General features: G+C 49.8%; 3 protein-coding genes across 3 annotated transcripts; all 3 read right to left on the minus strand.

Annotated features, from left to right (window-relative positions):
* Nucleotides 1-457: 457 nt before the first annotated feature.
* Nucleotides 458-2,674, minus strand: LOC34618149. The gene is made up of 6 exons (XM_026336672.1): nucleotides 2,255-2,674; nucleotides 1,952-2,033; nucleotides 1,639-1,760; nucleotides 1,276-1,411; nucleotides 810-994; nucleotides 458-643 (listed from the first exon to the last, which is right to left on the minus strand). Exons 1-6 carry the CDS (start codon nucleotides 2,672-2,674, stop codon nucleotides 458-460), a joined length of 1,131 nt encoding a protein of 376 aa, XP_026192457.1.
* Nucleotides 2,675-3,634: 960 nt separating this feature from the next.
* Nucleotides 3,635-7,573, minus strand: LOC34618150. Its single transcript, XM_026336673.1, has 9 exons — nucleotides 7,343-7,573; nucleotides 7,040-7,138; nucleotides 6,747-6,845; nucleotides 6,534-6,587; nucleotides 6,073-6,323; nucleotides 5,827-5,916; nucleotides 5,419-5,634; nucleotides 3,958-4,001; nucleotides 3,635-3,747 (listed from the first exon to the last, which is right to left on the minus strand). Exons 1-9 carry the CDS (start codon nucleotides 7,571-7,573, stop codon nucleotides 3,635-3,637), a joined length of 1,197 nt encoding a protein of 398 aa, XP_026192458.1.
* A 2,753-nt stretch (nucleotides 7,574-10,326) lies between these two features.
* On the minus strand, nucleotides 10,327-16,957 carry LOC34618151. The gene is given in 13 exon segments (XM_026336674.1): nucleotides 10,327-11,082; nucleotides 11,199-11,541; nucleotides 12,405-12,483; nucleotides 12,624-12,709; nucleotides 12,849-12,961; nucleotides 13,141-13,245; nucleotides 13,347-13,427; nucleotides 13,610-13,730; nucleotides 13,881-13,964; nucleotides 14,165-14,255; nucleotides 14,481-14,517; nucleotides 14,678-14,812; nucleotides 15,650-16,957. Coding segments are annotated over 13 exon segments (3,339 nt in total).
* Nucleotides 16,958-20,632: the final 3,675 nt, after the last annotated feature.

Raw genomic sequence — 20,632 nt, forward strand, 5'->3', positions numbered from 1 at the left:
CTCCCACAGTCAGCATTAGTGTCGAGGCAAGGCATGCACGCCTCCAGATTAAAGGCCCCGTGAAATAGACAGGTACACAGGCAAGGAGAACCAATAGAAAGGAAAGGAGAGCTGCACTGCCAGCCCTAAAGGGGACTAACAGCCATTCATTAGGCGCAAGTCCTCTTTCGCGGTGCCTCAGGTACACCGAGTGTATGCAGCAGTTCAGATAGACCGAGTATATGCAGCAGCAGCTGCTGCATTCAACACGACTTCATAGACAACAAGCAAAGTCAGCTAAAAGCACAGCTACAGTGGCTGCAAACGCTGCATTATGTATGTGATGAGCCTGCTGCCGCTTAGGCCAAAGGAGGGTCCTTCGAAGTGTGCAGCGGATGGTCAGGCGGCAGCGTCTCCAAAGCAGTGGCGCGCTGCTTCCGCAACTGCAACAAAGAATAGCAGCACTGAAGAAGGAAGCTCATGCAGTAATCCAATGAACACCAGCTTTGACAGAGAAGCTTATATGCAAGAGGAGGAACTGCCGAAAAGGTGCAAGGCACCCCACAAAACTGGCAGCAGCAGCAGTGCGTCTCACCTTGAAGACACCGAACTTCTGATTCTCCCGACGTTTCCGCAGGCGTTCCTGTCTCCGTCTCTGCTCGTCCTGCAGAAGGCGCAGCACTTCAAACAAAGAGAACACGTGAAGTGCTGGTCTTCCCCCTAGCCTACACTCTAGCAGGCAAACAGCGGTGGGAGCAACGTGAAGAGCCTAAAATTCTCGAGTGCAAGGAAAGTGCATAGGCAGCATGAATGCAGTGCTTTCGTCTTACAAATGAGTAAACGAGCATCCTTCTGTAAAGCTCTCCGCGGATCTCCTTTGTTCTCTTCTCCCTCAGCCTCGGGTACGGGCCTCCCCAGACATAGGGTGGCAGGTTGGCTGATATCCGCTGGCGCATGTAGCGGTGCAGCAGCGAAGACACTCGAGAACGCAGTCGATGTTCCACTGTCCGTACACCTGAAGCCGCAGCGCCGGCAACAAACTTAGCAACCTACTATTTCAGAGGGAAAGGGATGCGGAGCTTCTGACAGCCTGTAACGTCTAGTTACATGTTTGAGCGTTCAGGGTTGCTCCTGAAGATACAGGACGAAAAACGTCCAGTGGCAGCTCATTGCTCTGCCTCTCTTTCATCTATCTCTGCGTCTATGAGCTCCTCCTGTCTCGCTCTCCCTCAGCCTTGCGTCTCCTAGGTGCCTTTTTCTTTCCATCTGCATCCGCTTCGAATTATTATGCCTCACCCGGTTTGTGCACTCCCCTCTTGCGCTCATATTTCCCTCTGACCAGATATTTCCATTTGTAACGATAGTCGAGCGTGGGAGGCGGCGGGGGGTCAGCCACAAACGACTGAGAGCTCGAAGATGCACTCCGAAGCACCTGCCCAAACAGCTCAGAAGCGGTGACACCAAGCTTAGCAGACTCCGCGAGGCGCAAGCTGAGAGTACGTGAGAGCCAAAAGCACGGCGAAGCAACGAAGACAGCTCTACATGCAGGTACAGTTGCTGTTACTGGGTTAAACTGAAACCGTATTGCCCTGTAGGTTCTAGCTGAATGTGCGAGAAAGAGGGGCCCTCGCCGAGCAGAGGGTGCTATTCCAGCAGTACCTTGAGCGACAGTAGCCTGGGGGAGAAGAGGGGAATCCGCTGCTCCACAGATACACCCTGAACGGCGTTGCGGAGCACAAACGAAGTATTCAACGATCGCTGCCGCACGCTAAGCACGTAGCCTGCATGCAGTCACACACAGTGCGCAGTAAGGATTTAGGATTTAAAAAAGCTGCGTTCCTATCCGGAGTTTAGGGGGTCCCTAGAAGGAATGAAGACTAAGCGTCCATTAGGGATAGTCTCAGAGCGGCACGCATGCTAAGTATGTATCAAGAATGCGACTAAAATAAGGATACGCATCCTCAGGCCTTACCCTGGAAGGTCCCTACTGTTTGCTGGGAGCGACTCAGCTCGTACTGCACCTCCACTAAGTCTCCCGGCGCAAATTGTGGCAGCTGAAGAAGCAGAACGCACCACGCGCTGCACGCTGAATTACAAATAGGAGAAGCACCTAGTGCAACTGCTATCACCTGCACTCTAGAGGGCGTCGCGTAGTTGTCTCCTGAGGCAACTTTGGGAAGGCACGACTAGATTCAATAGCTAAAGGCTGGCGGTGCTGAAATTTCTGCTGCTGCCTTTGCAGTACCAGCCGCACCCATCAGCAGTCCAGCCTCACTCTGAATCTTCTAGCCCTTTGCAGCTTTTTCATCTCTTGCAGCATGAGCAGGTGAATCAGATCCTTGCATGCGTTTTTGTTTAGGGGCTTCAGCGCTGCCGCCGGAGTGTCTGCGAGGGGACGGCCAGCCCACCTGCCCCTTTGTAGCAGCTGTTCTTCTGCTGCTGCAAGGACCTCACTTTGTTGGTCTTTCCTGCTGCCGTGTGCTGCTGTTGCACCCGCGGGGAGAGGAGCTGAATAAAGCAGCAAATGGGGCCAATACCGGTACACTCCCGGACTGTCGGAGTGCGCAGACTCCGCCGCTGATGGAGTCACGCGGTGCCGGAGAGCACGCCTTGCCGTTGCTGCATACGGAGCATCTAATGTATCCGGAAGCTGCTGCTGCTGCCTGGTGGCCACATCGACGATAAACCTCGCCATGCACGAATGGGGGAGCCTTCCGCATGCTGCTAGAGGAGGGTGAAGCCTCCGCAGTGCGCCATTCCGCAGTTGCAGCAACATGTTGTCCCCTGGTATTGCAGTGGGCTCCCTACGGCAGCTGCTCCGATGGAGGTGTTAGGGCTTCGAAATCAGCCTATGTTGCAGCATCTGCAGATAACAAGGCTCAGAATTCCTTTCGCCGCAGGCGAGGGCCCAGACTTTTTGCATGAAATGTTTGGGGGCCCCTGCAGGACCGATAAGGGGGCCCCCTGTGCCCTTCCTGAATCCCCCTCTTGGAATATCAAAGGCATTCGAAGGGAAACTAAGATATTCTAACGAGTATTAAAAGGCTGAAAATGTGATCAACGCCATTCCCTTCCTTGCAGAATTCCCTGTTGGGTTAGCCTTTCAGGGCTGCATGCACGTAGTCCACAAACAGAAAAGAACTAATGTGACCGCACTTCTACGGTTGTGTGTGGCATATTTCCCAGAGCGCAATGAATAAAATATTCAAAATGGACGGATAGGTAAGCTACTTTAAAATAAAAGGAGATAGGTTTTCCTTATCCAGCAAAGCGCTAAATGTGAGAAACCCTAGGGGCACCCACGAAGCAACTACGGAAATAACCCGCAACTCCTTTGGAATCACAGTCGCCAGCGGGTCGCCCTTTGGTTTGCTTTGGCTAGCAGGAGCACATTGCCCAAGAGAGCTGTTTCAGTGGTTGTGTGGCTATCCTGGGATTGGGGAAGCTATCCCCTGCAACGGGCACAGTAGCATGCAGAGGAGAGATTCGAAAGACAACAAAGGACGGACAGATTAAAATAAATTAAGACAATGAGAGAGACAGAGGGACTCCAGCTAGTGAGCGGGTCGCTCGACTGGAGGGGCCCCTCCGTAGTGGAATTCTTCCGAGGGCCGTAAATGTACAGCGGCCTTCACACTATAAGGAAGTTATGTTTTCAAACTGATATTGGAGGGCCATGGGAAGAATGTGGTGCCCCCAAGAGCCTTTCGGCACTGGCGTTTCCCTGTTGATAGTAATACGAACGAGAGGAGAGCTTCGGGTCAAATGGCTGCAACAACTCATAGCCCACAACATGAAAATGCGACTCACAATTGTAAGGATATTCATAGGTTGGTCCTAGCGGCAAGTGAGGAACGCCTAGAATGAGCTAAACATAGCCCAACCCCCCAAACCTCGATGAGGAGTAGCTTGCCTCGGGTAGCTGAGAAGGTGGAAGAGAAGTGGCGCTGTTATGGGCTTGGGTGGGACACGCGTATTCCTCATCCAACAAGGGGGAGTTATACCAGAAACGCGTGACATTCCTGATACGAGCCAGCAAAAGAACAACACCCCAGGGCCATGTACAAATAGAGGTACAGAGGAGAAAAGATAAATCGGTGCAAGAATAGCCGCAGAGGGAAAAGGATCCAGCGGGAACAGAGGAGAAGAGTCGGAAGAAGGTGAGGGACACAGAAACGTGGAGGTAGGAAAGAAGACCGACACATGTCTAACAAAGCAAAGTGACAGAGAGTAGACTGCATGCATGAAAAAATCGCAGCGGGGATGGTTGAGAGAGACATATGGGGACCGTGGGGGAGGAAAAGTAGGAAGATAATAACATAAACAAAAAAGACTGGGCTGATATTCGAAGAAGAAAAGGTAGCAGAGAAAGGCACACAAGTTACCGAATGATTGCAGGAAGGGACAGATCTCCAAAATCCCAAAGCCAGCCTCTCGTTTTCCCTCCAAAACGCCGCACGATATGAGGCGGCCTGAAACACACGCCTTACACTCTAGATCCCCATGCTTTTAGCGTAAACGAAGAACAGACACCGATTCAGAGCTCATCAACCAGGCAAATAAATGATTAGTATCTACAGTTCAGCCGTTTAGGGTTTGCCTTGTAACCATGGTCAAAGGGCCCCCGTTTGAATTTGCAGCTAAAGGTTACACGAGCATCAGATTTCAGCGTTGAGACATGCACTACGGCTAATGGCGTACTTTTTGAGGAACTCAAAGTAAGTGACGTTGGAGAAGATCGCCCGTGAAGTGCGCAGCAGTAGATACACACCAAAACAGAGCCATGCCAGATTTGAAGAGGCCACGCAAAGGCTCAGCAAAAGCCATAACTGAATCACAAACCGCATATCGTAGGACCCTCATAAAACGTGTAGACTGTCGAGTTGCCACAAATTCAGTAGTCCTCATAGAGCCAATGCTGCGAACGGGAAGGACGCGACGCCAATACAAAAGACAGTTACAAAAGAAAGCGGAAGGTCCAATGGTCAAGCTGCACATTTCGATCCATAATTCTTACCCATTGTGAAGGCTTTGCAATGGCCTGGGCAGCGAAGAGACCGGTGAGGACGTAAATCTGGAGAATGGAGAGGGAGAGGCAGAGTAAAAAGCAGCAAAACTGCCTCATGTTTCCGGCCGCTACGCAGTTGTCGACCCATACGCAGTGATGGTCCTGACGGCTGTACGAACACTCCGACAACGGCAAGCGAAAACACGCAATATCGCAGCAGAAGCGCCATCACCGCGAATATCAGTAACGAAGCAGCCGGACAGGAAGCGGCAAGAGCACAAAAAGCGGCTGCGAAAAGAATTGCAGGAACTGACAGGAGGCAATGGGCGCATTCGGCACAGTGGTGAACCCTAGTGGGTTTGACGATGGTACAGGTGACGCAGATCTGCTTCAGCTCATCCATGCCACCAGACAAGATGGAGTGTATGTACACTCCATTAAGTCTTTTCTGCCTCTCGACAGCAATGCCTTCTTGTACTTCGCATAACTCGTCTCGTAAAGAAGACAGGCGTGCAGCAGCAGCCTGAAATCGCAGGTCTTCTTCGTCAGTTACAGCAACATCACTGGCCCCCCCTCCAGCCTGAAAGGCCCGCCGGCTGACTGCCGTGTTCAGCTCACACAGATCCAAATTCGTTAGCAGCATCTGCCTGAGAGAGAAAGTTCACAGACGTTGAAACGCTACTCATTAGAGTGCGACAGAATCTAGATATATGAAACAGCGAGACTCCCAATACTAGGCATGCGAGGGCAGTGACTGTGGGCTTGAAGGCTTCGCACACACACGCCCAGTTGTGCTAAAAGAGCTACATATATGTATCCTAAGAAAGTGGTAGCTGTACCTTTCGATTTGCTCTAATTGAGAATGGTAAGCTCCGTAGGAGGGCCCCAGAGGCCAGCGAAGTGCCCCGAGAATCTCCCGAGTAAACTGACTGCGGCAGCAATACCAGCCAGCAGCACAAGGCCGGCTTCCTCAAGAACGATGAGAGCAGCAGCAGAACGAGAGCCGTGAATAGCTGGCGACATTTTTTTTCACGAGAATAACAGCGGCAGAAATCGGTGTAGCAGTGGTAGTAGGAGAGCCGTACGGATGCACAGATGCAAACTGGTCCCTGATCCTGTGAAGGCTTCCTGCGACAATTCCGGGGTCAGCTTTGAAGGTAGCAAGCCAGAGCAGTTGCGTTGCAGTCCACAATCCCATGGCCAGCACAGAGTGCAGCAGGTTAATCATCCAGCCGGTGTTTTCGGCGTCAGTGGAATGAAGCAGCAAGCCGGATATGACGAGAACCATCAAAAAATTGAGCATCGAGAGGCCCCAGTAGAGCAATGCATACGCTGACTTGATCCACGCCACTCTGCCCAGAGCTTTGTACTGAAGGCCATGAAGCCATAGCAACCCTGCCATCAGAAACATCCGTTTAGAGAGGCAGAGAGATACTGCAGTGCGGGGGCCCCTAGCTCCAACACCCCACGAAGATGCTGGGAGAAGGCGGACTCCCCCCTTTAGACACAGGAAGACAACGCAATCCTCCTCCGCCCCGCCGCACACCGCTGCATGCAGCACTGTGCCGCCCACGTGATCGCGGTGGTTTAAATTTGCCCCCTGAAAGACAAGGCGCAAGACAAAGCCCGGGGCAGAAGAGTTCGCGCTTGTTTTAGTCGATAAAGCGCGACGGGGGTGCACTTGAACCTGCAAAACTAAAGGGCCTGGGTGTGTCGGGATCAGGGGATCTAGCGTTCGAGATCTTTGGCTGAATTGCACCTTGGAAAGAAGCCACTGGATAATGGGAAGAGACCCCCGCCTGGCAGCCCACAGAAGGGCCGTCTGCCCCATGTCGTCCTGTTCTTCTAGAGATACACCCTGCAATGCAACGCACATAACGTTTTGGGTGTTCGCGCTTATTTGCAAAAGTGACCCTGCCGCAAAGAAGCGCAGTGACGCATGCTTGTAGGGGCCTTGCGCAGGGTGCGGCTTCAAGGCGGGATCCACAGCTTCGAGTTCGGCTACGGGTGAGATTTAAGACTTGACGTGTAGAGGTTTGGATTTCAAAGTACATGGAGATACAGGAGCTCCAAGATACGGAGAGCGTCTCCGACGTTTTCTTCGGCGTATTCGGCAGCCGCAACAATAAAGGGTGTCATATTGTTCCTGTTCTGCAAACAGAGGACCTCAGCGCTAGCCGGAAGAAGTGAGTTCAAAGTCGGAACAGAGTTATTCCGAAAAATTTAAAGTGCTAGAGATTGGACTTAGGCTAGCATTTTTTTCAGTAAACGAGGTTGTTGCAAAGGGCATATGCAGAAAGAGAAACCTCCGAGTGCGAATTGCGGAGGACAGGGCGCGGAGTGCAGATGATTTACCTGGTGCTGCAACAGCTTACAGCCCCCATGAGCAAGAATACACCGGACAGCTGCAAAGTTTCCGGCTTTTATGGCGAAGTAGATCGGCGTCTCGAGAGACGATTCTTCCTGAAATCGCGTAAACCCCAATTGTACACGCCAAAGCCTAATCACCAAGCAGCTGACCAAACGTTCTTCCCACCCAGCTCCACTCTCCACACCCCAAACCGGGTTCACCGGCTCTTCAAACATGAAGCCACCCCGAAAACTGCAAAGGCTACTTCCTGACCTGTTGGAAGGGCGAACATCCGATTTCCGCGATGAGGTAGTGGAGGAGGGACTCAGCTCCCAGGAAGGCTGCCCAATGTAGCGCATGCACCTCCTGTAGCTCCGTTGCCGCTACATTGAGCCCTCTGCTGCTCACTAGACTTTGGCAAAGGGACAAAAATGCTGAAGGATCTTTGCGGCGGGCAGCAGACACCACGAGTGCCTGAGCACACACAAGTGCAGAATCCTGAGTCCTAAACGCCAAGCCTCGCTCTTTGAAGATTAACCACGCATATAAAAAGCGTCATCACGGCAGTAATTTACAAATCAGAAACATGTGACTGCCACCACGCGAAGACGCACAAGGGCGCATGAGTAGTCCTCAGCCCTATCAGAGAAACACACACTGACCTCCAAACCAATACCAGGAAGCTGCGACACGCGCAGCAGGGGTGTCTCCAGAAAGTACGGAGATTGAAGCCCCGCACTAGGGCTGCTCTTTAGCGATTCCATCTGCTGTTGGTCCTGTAGTTGGTGCTGGTACTAAGCACTGCGTATGTTGCTGTGATTCATGAAGGTGTAGCTGCTGCTGCATCTGCTGCCTCTGGCGGCCATTCAGACGAATCTATTTGCCGCTGCTGTTGCTCACACTCCAGGCATGCCTGTCCGCGAAGACCCTCAGCCTGAACTTCACGCCTTTTACCCCTTCCAGACTCCCTGGCCCCAGCGATATCCTACCCGAACAGTCAAGTAAACACTATCAAATCAATCCGTATCTTCTAAGCACTTCATTTAATACGGCAAGACCCAAAGCAGGTGGCTTTAAAAGCATGAAGGGAAAGGACATGTTGTTTTCGTGCTGTTTTTGTTGCTGCCGTCTTGCTGCCGTTCTACTGTTGCTCCCCGGCAGGGCACGGTGGGTGGCCCCACAGTCCCTGTAAATGTGATGAGACTGAAACAATTTTAACAGAGAATACAGGAAATCAAAACCTAAACCCTAAAGAGCAGTGTCTCGTTGCCTGCGCAGACAATCTACAGGAGGCGCATGCGGGAGGCCCACGCCGGCGGCGGAGGAGACCGTCACTCATTTTGCGCACCACAATAACCAAAAATTCAAGCATAAAATCGTACATCCCAAATGCCATTCCCATTTAATAAACAAATATGCGCAGAGATCAGGGAGATTTGATAAATACGGCGTGGCTTTAAGCACGAGGCTTACGAGTTGCAGTCGGCGCTGGTCCGACCGGTCTACTACACTGCTGAAGGAAACGGGCTTCCAAACTTACAATTTGTGCCTGACTCAATGACCCATATTCTGCCTAGAGAAGTACAATACACTTCTCTTTTGCTGCCCCAGCACCTACGACACCAGTAATAGCAAAAGCATTAACAGGAGCATCACCATCCCTTACATCACCAAGAGTATCCCGTAATTGACCCTGACTTTGTGTCAATGGATTTCGTAAAGTCTAAATACCGTTGCCCCATGACGCCTGAGGCTCGTGCTCTAGAGTTCATACGTCCGAGCAAATGTGCCTTGCTGAAAATGCTGAGCAATACAAGCTACAATAAAACCAGAACGCCTAAAATCGGAATCCCAGACTCTGAACCTCAGGTCCCATAGCATGCGTCAGCCTGACTATGCTCTTATCTTACCCGCGCGTCCGCTGTTTCTCGCTTTCTCACTGTAGTGTGTGGAAACCAAGTCCTCAAGCTTTCAGCACTACCAACAGTGTCGAATCGTATCTCCCCTATAAAACCATATATCCCTAACGCTCTTTTATAGGGCTACGTGGGTAGCGCCTTAATGACCAATAGTACAGGGATCCACCTACGGTCTTCCGTACGGGGATACTTTATTCCATGCTCAATACAAACCAAACAAAAAGTTCTTAAGTAACTTCCGAAGGATCTCCCGCCTTCCTGTGTAAGTGCCCCTCCGCACTTCAACACCCGGGACAGCTATGGAGGGCGCAGCTGCATCTTAAAATACTTTTAGCATTTACAGCTAGTGGCATCCTGCATCATGCGCCCATGCACACAACATTGCGTCTTTTTGTATCGAGGTGGTAGATTCCTGTAACTAGCAAGATGTGTAGAAAGACAATCAATTCGTCCATTTTTAATACAGCAGTGAATCCTAGCAAGCTTTGCTGCTGCAGGTAACTGCTACAGGTAAGCCACAAACTGTTGCCGCTGTGCATGCAGTAAACTCGCGGGTATACCAGTTCACTGAAAGAGTCTAAGGCATCCTCTAAAGAGTTGCTGACAGGTCAATGCAAACGTGCACGAACCGCGTGAAGCTCTAACTGCCTACTTAGGGGATGAGTGTGAGCATCCTATGCTGGTGCTTATCGCATAGAGTACTAATACTTGACTGGCCTCAACGAGGCTCCTCTAAAAACCGTCATTTGTTACAGTTTACACTGACCTGCTGGTGAGAGAATCGATGTAGATTTCACTGCTAATGTGTTTTCCGCTGTACAAAAAATACTTTTTCTGAGAACTTTGCGGTGTTTCTTGTAGTGGTGCAGCTTGGCCGTGTTAACAAGTGGTCGAAGGGGGCCGTTATCTGATGAAATAGCACGATGTACTATCTCCTTGCTTGTTATACTAGCCTTTCATATACGGGTTTTCAAAATAAGGTTACAGTTGGGTATATGGGGTGTGAGATCCTTATAGGAGTCATTCCTGATAGTTTCTGGGTGCTGCGCGGAACGGCTGCAGGAAAATTATCAACTGCTGCCTCTGGTTCCTTTGTTGCTACACGCTGCACTGTGACCGCGCTTTATGCTACGCCCACAGAGCCGACGTTCTTGCATTTGTGCTGTAAAGGTGCTATTACTATAGTGGAACCCCTTGTTAAAGGTTGTGCTGCCTTGCTTTTGTCGTAGGAGCAGCAAGGCATGTCGCTGTTCATGCTGAAGCAGAACCCGCCCATCAAGGGTCTGCAGCTTACTGGAGCAAGCGGCAAGAATTTGGGCTCTTCCTTCAAGGCCTCGGAGCTTTGTTAGGGGGTTATCGATTAGGGTCAGATGCTTTAATCTAGTGCACTGCTGCAGCAACTGCTGCAGCTGATTCAGTTCCTCTAGATTGTTTCCAGCAACGTCCAAGGTATCTAACTGGTGCAACACAGCAAGAGGATTAAGCGATTTAATTTTGTTGCTTCTGAGACGGAGGAAAGTGAGCGAAGGGGCTAGGGCTTCCAGAGTATCTTGATTGAATCTAAGGCCTTCGGTTTCCTGGTCCTTCTGTTCCTGAGATTGAAGTTGTTGGCTGTCTGCATACAAGGTTTGCAACAGGGGACAACCCGTGAGGCCGTCTAAGGTGGTAAGACGGTTGAAGGAGACGTCGAGTTCTCGAAGAGCCGGGAGGCCACAGATAGAAGAAATGGATCCCAGCTCGTTATGATGTAAGTACAACCGCTGTAGTCGGGGTAAAGCGCTCAGTGCTGACACTGTAGAGAGACTGTTGCAGTACAAATATACCACCTATCCGAACGAAAATCACAAGGCACAAAACAAGTACAAAAATCCAAAAGTTCAGGTCCGGAGCCCAACAACCTAGGCTTAAGAAAAAAATACGCATAGAAGAGTGTCTCTAGAGCTAAGCTAATATATGAACGCTAGAGCCTAAACGGCCAACCCCAGATACAAAGTCATACCTCTAAGGAGGTACAGCCAGCGAAGGAAGGGCAAACTTTGAGCCTAAGGCCATTAAGGTGTGCGTGAGTCAGTTGTCTGGTCTTTTTCAGCGGTTTTCGCTTCCTTCTGTCACTCTGCCGCTGACGCTGCTGCATTTGCTCCTCTGGTTTCATGTTTTGGGCTCGCTGCTGCAGCGAACTTGCCCCATTGGAAAGTATGGGTAGAACTGTAGCAGTAACATCAACACGGTGCACGTGACTGTGTGTACTCAGCGATTTTCTGGGGCATTCTTCGTTGTATTTACTGCTACAGCGCAGCAACAGCATCGGTGACGCCAAGGGGACCTCGCACATCAGCATAACAGAGCGAGTGCATGATCACCCTGGTATTACGAATGCGCTTAATAGCCACTCTAAGGCATACTGGTAGTATTCAATTTACTACTATTTTTAGAGGATTGCCTTTGGCTACTCTTGTCCACCCTGACCGCCTTGATATCCGGCGAAAACCGTTGCGGGTGCAGGACTCAGGTGACCATGGGAGGTTATCGGACCCCAAAGCCCCATGTCTATCTTTCATCATCAAAATCTATGAAAGGTGTATATTCTGGTGATTCCTAGGAGCCGAAAACTTGATTAGGATTTCACTTTCGGTTTCGACAAATGGTACTGAGCTCGTGTCCTCTCATGAGGCTCGGTGGTGTTTGCCCATCGTAGTACTCAAACGGCAAAACCACAAATAGTAGCCCCTAGCACCTACCTCGAAGAATACTGAGAATTTCAAAAAAAGTAAAACTTCAATTAATTAAGTGGGCAGTGACCATCAGCAGCAAGGACAGAGCTGCCGTCGCCAGTGACAGTGAAACCAACAAGGCACTTTTAGCAGTAAATGCCCAGAGCCATGTTCCAGAAAGCCACCAACGATAAAATGTAGCCGTATTTGAAAATACTACGTGATACGAATATGGAATAAATGTATGAGCAAAAAAAGGAAGATTTATTTTTCAAAGTTGCCGAAAGCAACAGTTCACTCCATCCACCTTAGATCCCAAAACGCAATCTGGATAGCCTCATGGTTGGGGGCTGAGGCTAGGTTCAGCTGTCCCCCTGCTATCTGAAACTTCCCCTTGCTGTTGCTGCGGCTGCTGCGGTTGCTGCGGTTGCTGCTGCGGGTTGGCTGCAACAAATGCGTTGTACCTGTGAGCGAGCTCCGCTGGTTCTTCGAGCTTGACGCCTTCTAGCTGGTTGCCTGAAACACTCCCAAAAACAATCCCTGTACGTCAACCCCCCTACTTCATGGCCCTCTGATTGTATCCCGAAAGTGCTCCACTGTAACTTCAAACCTCCCAAGAACACCACAAACCCTAAAACCTCGCAGTCACAGCCTACCCAATGTGATCCAGTTATTTCTGATGTTGTGCTGCCGGCCAAACAGCTCCACCTTCAATGTACCAGGGCGCATCCTTTCTATCATCCTAAAATTCAACCAAGAAAAAAAACAAGCAGTTGATTCATGCCACAGGGGTTAGAGCGTAAAGCGCGCCACAAGCACCAAAGAGCCCATGGTGTGACGTTTTGTACATACACTGTTCATATGCGCATAGAGTTTAGTACCTGTAGATCTCATCTGGCTTTCTGGAGGTTTGCCGGACTTCGCTGACGATGACATCGCAGTCGATGTTGCGGTTTACCTTCGGGTTGCCCTTAACCCCCACCAAGCAGTGCTCCTAACATCGCAAACCCTCAAACTATAGACGCTAGACCATAAGACCAAAATGAATATTGGTGAACGCGTGTAAGGCAGCAAAGGCTTCTGCGCATTTTTTGGTGGCGGGGTAGAACAATGGATTACGCGTATAGGAAATAATACGAAGAATTGTGCATGAGCAGCGAGTACATGATTTACCTTTGAGTGGTTAAGCCAGTGGCCTGTACGGCCCGTGCGTATAATACGTTGCAGCTGATTTGTTTTGACCCACAGGATTTCCTCAACCCGACGATATCCCCATAGCTGCGCAAAATACACTGCAAACCAAATAGTGGAACCTCATCAACTCAATAAGAACACCAAAAAGCTTTGTCGATGCGCTAGAAATGTGGGTTTGAAGGCACCTGCAGGCATTCCCTCGCGAGTTCCATAGCTCTTCCAGTTACCCATAGAAACAGCAAGCCCTCATCCTGGATCAAATCTACCTGCAGAATCACCGGCAACACCGCTACAACCCAGGTAGTAACACACACTTGGTCAACAATAAACCCTAGTCCCGAGTCCGATAGAGCCGCCATGAACAAAAACGCCGCAGAATGGAAACTGAGGGTCACGCCAACTACATAAAATACACGAAAGCCGCATAACCGAAGTCGCAAATCCTCACTCTAAGGCTGCGCATTTCGTCGTCCGTCATTGTGCCATAAGGCAGATCCATGTGAATATCCCAGGGAGGATCCGCCATCACTACGTCCACAAAGGGCTTGAAGATTGAGAAGTCAAATGTCCTGCAGCAAAGAGCAGTTAAAACGTAGCCCTCACACCTTCACGATCAAACCCTAAAGCGCCCAGTAAGATGCTTGTTTCCTGCTATTAACAGCTTCGTGTTGTAAGTAGAGTTCAACCTGCGAATGTCATAGGGTTCAGAATTTGCACACCGAATGTCGCAACGAATCCATTGAGCGGGATACTTCTCTGTGAGGCACTGCGGACCAATGGAGTAGGGCTCTACGGGCTCCTCGCTGCAGCAAAACTCTAAATCCTCCAAAACGAACTTTAACCCTTACAAGCAGAACGTCTGCGTCCGCTCCGCAAGCTCTGCACTTGAAGCTTAGCTAACCAATAAGTTGAAAGCCAAACGCAAGAAATTGCAAACGTCAGCCTAGTGCCAAGCCAGAAATCCTTATAGCTTAAATGCAAACCCGAAATCCTGTAGGCTAACTTGGGCTTTTGTTCGAGCTCGTAATGCACAAATCGGCACTTCTCAATGTGGCGACAAGTGTCCAAGTAACTGCAGTCGCCTAAACGCTCGTCTGCGGAACACCAGCAGAAAAAGTATTGGAAAGATACACGCCTCCAGAGAGCAGCGAAAACTGAGGCAGTATCGTTGGCGGGGAGAGCAACAACCATCGCTCGAACTGCGGAGCCACGAATAATCGTGGCAACAGTACACAACGGGGTGGCGGCAAGCGCCTCAAAAGTACCAACAGAAGAAGAAAACACAGAAGCAACAATAATAATACACATGAGTAGCCCACCTGTAAGGCCTTCTACAATGATCTTCCTAAAGTGCAACTGAGGCACACAATAACCCCTTGAATTGTAAAATTAAAATGCATAGCCCAAATGCCAATAAAGGAGGGGATAGTGTGTGATGCCGTGTTCGAAATCTACGAGTGTTAATGTATCCGTTCTTCGGTTCAGGGAGCGTGGTGTCTAGGGGCTTGTGTATTACCTTGTTGCAAAGAGTACGAGAAGAATGTGGGGAGACACCCTGTCGCCTAAGAGCCTCGGCACATTCATCGCGTGTACCGTGGGGACAAAGGGGGCGAAAGGTAGCAGAAGAAGACGTCCGAAAGACCGCCGCCACCTACACAGAGAGGGGTACAAGGATGGATTACAATATGGTGGTTGTGAAGCCGGGGGGCAGAGGACACACAGAAAGTAAAACATGAAAGCAGATACACAGAAAGTAGAACATGAAAGCAGATACACAGAGAGTAAGACATGAATGCAGATACACACAAAGCAATCATGAAATAATAAACTAACAAACGCAGACGCCAAGTACTTAAGCAAACTAGCGTCGCGAGGGGGGAGGGGGGCAACGGGGCTCAGTGGAGGTTAAATGGCCTTAGGTGTACAGGCAGGGAAACACGAGAAAGGAAGAGGAAACAGAGGAAACAAAGGTAAAAGGGGAATCAGATGGCGTGACCTACAGAAATGGAAAGATGCACACATGCGCAGATTCTTGGACATATAAAAGAAGTCAGGTATTCAAGAACAGCGACAAAAATGGCGGATCAGTGTGAAACACGCTAGATTACAACATATCCAAAAACCGACACAAACTGAATGAGCAGCTGATGAACGAAAGCAGAGATCAACTGGAATAATTTCCCTTTTAAATAGAGCAACGTGCGACATGGGAGATAAGCCTCCCCTTGGAATCGACCTGCCACCTGTATTCTGTGAGACTCGGATATACACCGGCAGCTCACCTGCTGCTGTCTGGAAGTCAATGCGGAGAGGAGGGCCCGCACCTCGGAGTCTAATTGGTGCGTAGTTTGGTTCTAAGGCAAGCGTACACCGCAGCAGCCGACTAGACTTTCAGACAACTACTCTGGGGCAAGGGTACAGCAGTAGTCATACGAAGTGCAGCGCAAAAGGGTAGTTGTAGCGGCGGATGCGTTAAAAACAAGAGTACCTTCGCCGTAGGCTCGCTAAGGAGCGCCTCAAGCTCTGCTTCTTGCTGCTGCTGCTGCAAAAGCCTACCCTCCTGCTGGGCATCCTGGTGTCTGAGTTGTTTGTGGAGGTGCTGTTGATGCATTACTAACTGCTGCTGTTCATACAGCTGCTGGTGCCGCAGCTGCTGCTTTTGCTGCATTGTTTGAGGAACACCGTGCATCTGCTGCTTTTGTTGTTGATGCTGTTGCCCACATCTGCTGCTCTGAGCATGCAGTTGAAGCAAAAAGGCAGCCACTCGGTGAGGATACACCGCAGATACTGCCCTGAGCGGCCCCTCTCCATCAGCTTTCAGCATGGGCATAGGAGCAGGGACCCCACAGAAGCTGTTGTTGCCGCTAAAATGGCTATTGGTGCTTGTTTCATGATTGCTATCAGTGGCGCTGCTACTGCATTGGTTAATGATAGCTGCAACCTCTGCGGCTGGATACTGCGCAAGCCGCCGGCTATGGTGCAGTGTCGCTACCGCTGCCACTGCCCTTCTAATCAAAACAGGAAGCGCAGCAACAGACAGTGGCTGCCGCAGAATGATCTTGTGCGGCAACGACCCGAGCTTGACAGCAGTTGAAGAAGTTCCTGCTGCTGCTTCCTGTTGCGTTGCATGCTGCAGTAAAAAACAGCAAATTACCCGAGTTAGCTGTACATCGCGCGTGTCTTTTGGTGCTCCTGCTGCTGCTCGAGACAGACAAAATGCAGGGTGCTGCAAAGACAAATCTGTTGATGCTGCAGTAGAGCTTCCTGCCTCTGCCGCAGTTTCGGAAGCACCTTCTGCAGCTGTTTCATGGATGGATCTGGTCGCTGTTGTCGTTCCTGCAGTCGTTCCAGCGGTAGCAGCCGCGTCACGATCGCCTGTCCGGAGGTGCTGCTGTCTCGTGGAATGGCCTTCTGCCCGCCATGATGCTCGTATTGCTCCTGAATTTATTCCTGTGAATTGTACGGGGAAACTTGAACCACGTGGGGAATCGGGATGCTGCTCACAAGAAGATTGGGGCAGGGGTGCTCCTTTCGAAGGTGAGAGAACAGAGGGAGATCCTGTAGCTCCTGTACACCGGTCTAATACTGATGGGCTGCCCGCCTGCTGCTGCTGTGTCTGGCGCAACGTGATGCCGGTAGAAAGGCTTGTTCGTGTGCTTGCTTCGTCTCCTGATGTGGCTTTCGGCAATGTTGATGCATTGCCAAGAGCCACATCAGTGCTTCCGCTGGAAAGTTGCTGCTGGAGGGAGCCTGTCTGTTGTCGGCGTTGCTGAAATCGCTCTCCAAGGCGTTTCATTGTTGCTGCAGCTGTTGAACGCGCTATGGTACACGCAGGTGAGTCGCACTCGTGCTGCTGCAGTGAGCTGCCCTCGGGGAAGCTACCGCTCCTTCAGCAGACCTGATCCTTGTAGTTGGTATGGCTTTTTGATTAATGCAAAAAGCACAAGAGCGCCTGTGGCTGCTTGGAATTGGGGCTGAGGGCTGACATTTTGGAATGTAGCTACGCTCAAATGCATCCATTCAAATTGCTCAAAAAGCAGCAAAGACACACATAATACGCATTACTTAAATAGCTGGAAGCCCTCCTTCATAAAAACGAGCTCCGTGAAACCAGCCGTTTGAGTCCCACATGCAGCCCCGAGAGATAGTCCTCCGTAGATATTCTCAGTATACCCTGCCTTCTCAATTCCGTAAACACCAAACACAGTCACGTAACGGCAGAACAGGTGCAAAAGACTGAGCTAGTGTGTGCTAGAAAAACTCTAAGCACCATTTGGGTTCAACTCCTTGACGAGGAAGCATGGCAGCCTTCTTCCAGTATTGATAACGCCCTCTTGCTTCCATCCTTGAGTATTGCCACTACCGAAGCCCCATTGACGCGTTTTTGAGCTTTAGGTTATGTAATGCTATGACCCATTCCAATAATCCAGCAGCTATCATCGCATTTGAAGGCACTCTTTTAGCACAAACATCTAAAGAACAAGAGGCCATGCCCTTCCACAGTCTACAAGGGCCGTCAACTTCTGAAGATTGTTAAGACAGATTAACGCTGACCTATCTCATACAGTAGAACCAAATTCGCATTACCATAGTGGAAGTGGGGAAGAAACTTATATCGGTCGTCTTTATAGCTGCGTATTATTCCTTGCTAGTTATGCCTAGGGAAAATGCTTACAGTGGGTAGGGTTTGAAAGTTAGCGAAGAATAGAACCATGATATGTATCTAGCTGAATGTGTGGTAAGAGCGGCACCGACGCTTACTGGACAAATAGGGAGGCTACTACCCCCGTACCGCAGTTTGACTTGCACGCAACAGTGCATGCAGAGACAATCTTTGATGGCTGGTCAGTCTCTGGAAGTTGGTTTTGTGCAAATTTGGCTGTTCATTCACAGCACTCATTGGTTAGTAGCATGAAAGACTCTTCGTATACACGCTAGGGTCTAAATTGTAGGCATGCTTTACCCGTGCCAGTGAGAGTGCAGGAACAAAGAATAAGTCCAAAAGACTCACTGAGAAATCGTCACGCTAAGTTTCAAAACGCAGTGAATCCTTGATGAAATGGGGCGTGCAGGGGTTTCAACAAAGTCTGAACAGTATACCGATCACTGGAGTATCCTCGCGCGCATTTTGGTCGTACCGTAAACCCTTGCTAGAATATTGTGCTGAAGCTGCCTTGACATCACCACTACTCAACAACGTGCGCCGGCTCAAGAATGTGTTGTGGTTGGAGGCTCGTTTCCGTGAAAGGGGGCACCAGGTCAGTAGATTCCATTGTAGCTTAGTGCTGCGGCGCTCGTTGCGGGTGCAGTCGAATACTGTGGGACATTTTCTAAACACTCAGGGCCTAAAACTCTGTCTACAAATTGCAAATGGGTGCTTGGGGCACAGCTACAAATGGAGGTATTTACCACCGGCTGACGAAATGGACGAGCATTTGCCTATCCTCGAAACCGCAATGTTTTGCTAGTGGTCATCACCGCTTCGGCGAGTCCATGAGCGTCCTATATGGCGAAAAGTGATGCCGTTTCACCAGGTATAAGCCTTATGCATCTTTGCTTGGTTGTAAGGCGGCATCTGCCACCGTACCAGGTGTAGTGCCACTGTCAACTTGGGTCACCAGACGGTTTTCCTCCTATCTTTTTGCGTACCAATAGTCAATGCTCTAAATACCGAATAACTTGATCATACTAAACAACATTTGTAGAAAACGCCGGCATCCCACTGCATTCTATAAGCAGTGGGTGACGTGGAATGCCAGCTTCATCAAAAAGGTGCTTTGCTACACTGCATCTACCCATCTATGATTCTGTCGAGAGGCATTTATTCCACACTCAACACCACCTTGATAAGTAATCAGCAACAGCTTTTTTGAAAAGTGCTGCGTGCGTTCTTTGCCAGCGGCTTTCAGAGTTTCGACTTCAAGAGAGAGGGAGCTAGGGTGCCCCTAGATTCACCTTCAAAGCATTCCCAGCATACGGAACAAACCGCGCAATGCATGTAGCGCACACGCATGCAACGTTGCGTCTTCGTCTCTGATCTAATGCTACCCTGCAATAAGTACGATATACGAATAGAGAGATCGTTCGTTCGACTCTTCGCTATTGCCTACGTAAATACATCAAGACGTGGCCGCGCAGTGGGTTGCTTGCTTTTATTGTAGTGGTTATCCTTTCTCTTGATCGCGGCTCTTGCTGAGCCCACACGCCAACAATTGTATTTCTCATATGTATTAATCGATGCTATTTTATTGTAAAATGAACCTTAAATGGTAATACATCCCATTGCTGAAATCATAGCACCTCCGAAAAACCAACACTTACTCTGGTTCTTTGGGCATCCAGAACTTTATCATCGGTCCAGATAAGCTGTCTCATGTATGGTTTGAAAGTTTTAAATGATTGTTGCTCGATTCACAGGAGCTTTATGGCACAATGGAAAATGATAGTTAGTACCTAATGGGCATCTGTCAGTAGCCTAACAGTATTTTCCCGTTCAAGCAACTTCAGCGCACCACTCTTGAACCACTAGCCTTCCTCAATACAATGCTTTTCTACAGTTCACGAAGCATAGAAGGCTCAAGTTCATGATTTTATCAAAATGGCAAAGTCCCCATGGAGGCAGCCTTATCATGCTCCTCGTCCAATGCTCTGCGCGGTCTCCTACTACCGTAGGAAATTCTACAGGGCAAGCATGTACCAGCTGGGCTGCGGATTGACTACGAAGGTAACAGGATTTTAAAGCGGACCCGCAAGCATCCTCAGTGTGAACGGAAAGCTTGGCTTAATGCATGTAAGCTTGCAGTGGTGTGAAGCAGCAAATGCTACAGAGAATGGTTTTTCAAGCCCATTGGCTAGTTTTGTTGGCTCACTTCACAACCAGCACCTTTAGCAATGCATCTTCACACGCCTCAAGTAATGCAATTTCTACTGCCAGACCGCCCCTCCACCCAGGCGCTGTAACACCAGATTCAAAGCATACTGCCTGCCTGCATGCGGCTGCTAGTCAGCCATCCAAGCATACTTGCACACATATCCTGGTTTACCAGCCAAGCAAGGGACGATCAGGGGAGGCTACCGGACTAACTGCCGCTGTACACCCGCACACCTCATGTAGAAACAAAATCTTTGATAATGTAAATGAGATGCTCATGTGATCGCTTTCATTCAAGCCAATACATTGGGAATGCACCGAACGCATCCTGTCTGGCTAACGCACAGAGACGCTGTTTTGTGCAGCCACTGCTGCAACAGCACAACTCACTAGTGCAATTTTGTATGTGGCGATTATAGCCGCGCTACTTGCGCGACCAGGCTACTCGCAAGCCGGGTATAGCTTCTCTGTAATCAGCTATACTGCTAGTTAGCCCTGCACACTCTGGATATCTCTATAGAAGTACATGGCTCGCTTTGTCGCTAGCTGCAAATGTGCAGCTGCCTAGATATGTATATGCCCTGAGAAGATTTAGTGCCT

Source organism: Cyclospora cayetanensis, unplaced genomic scaffold (assembly GCF_002999335.1).
Source record: "Cyclospora cayetanensis isolate NF1_C8 unplaced genomic scaffold, CcayRef3 CcayRef3_contig_140, whole genome shotgun sequence".
In the NCBI taxonomy this organism is placed as follows: domain Eukaryota; phylum Apicomplexa; class Conoidasida; order Eucoccidiorida; family Eimeriidae; genus Cyclospora; species Cyclospora cayetanensis.

Bases quoted from the DNA above. Each gene is read 5' to 3' on its own strand.
- LOC34618150 (XM_026336673.1), bottom strand. From the start codon at position 7,573: ATGTTTGAAGAGCCGGTGAACCCGGTTTGGGGTGTGGAGAGTGGAGCT. The intron at 7,139-7,342 runs GTAAATCATCTG...CTCTGTTTGCAG, and splicing joins GTAAGCTGTTGCAGCACCAG to AACAGGAACAATATGACACC. The intron at 5,917-6,072 runs GTACGGCTCTCC...TTGCTGCCGCAG, and splicing joins CAGTTTGCATCTGTGCATCC to TCAGTTTACTCGGGAGATTC.
- LOC34618149 (XM_026336672.1), bottom strand. From the start codon at position 2,674: ATGGCGAGGTTTATCGTCGATGTGGCCACCAGGCAGCAGCAGCAGCTT. The intron at 1,761-1,951 runs GTAAGGCCTGAG...GACTGCATGCAG, and splicing joins AACAGTAGGGACCTTCCAGG to GCTACGTGCTTAGCGTGCGG. The intron at 644-809 runs GTAAGACGAAAG...CGCCTTCTGCAG, and splicing joins GGATGCTCGTTTACTCATTT to GACGAGCAGAGACGGAGACA.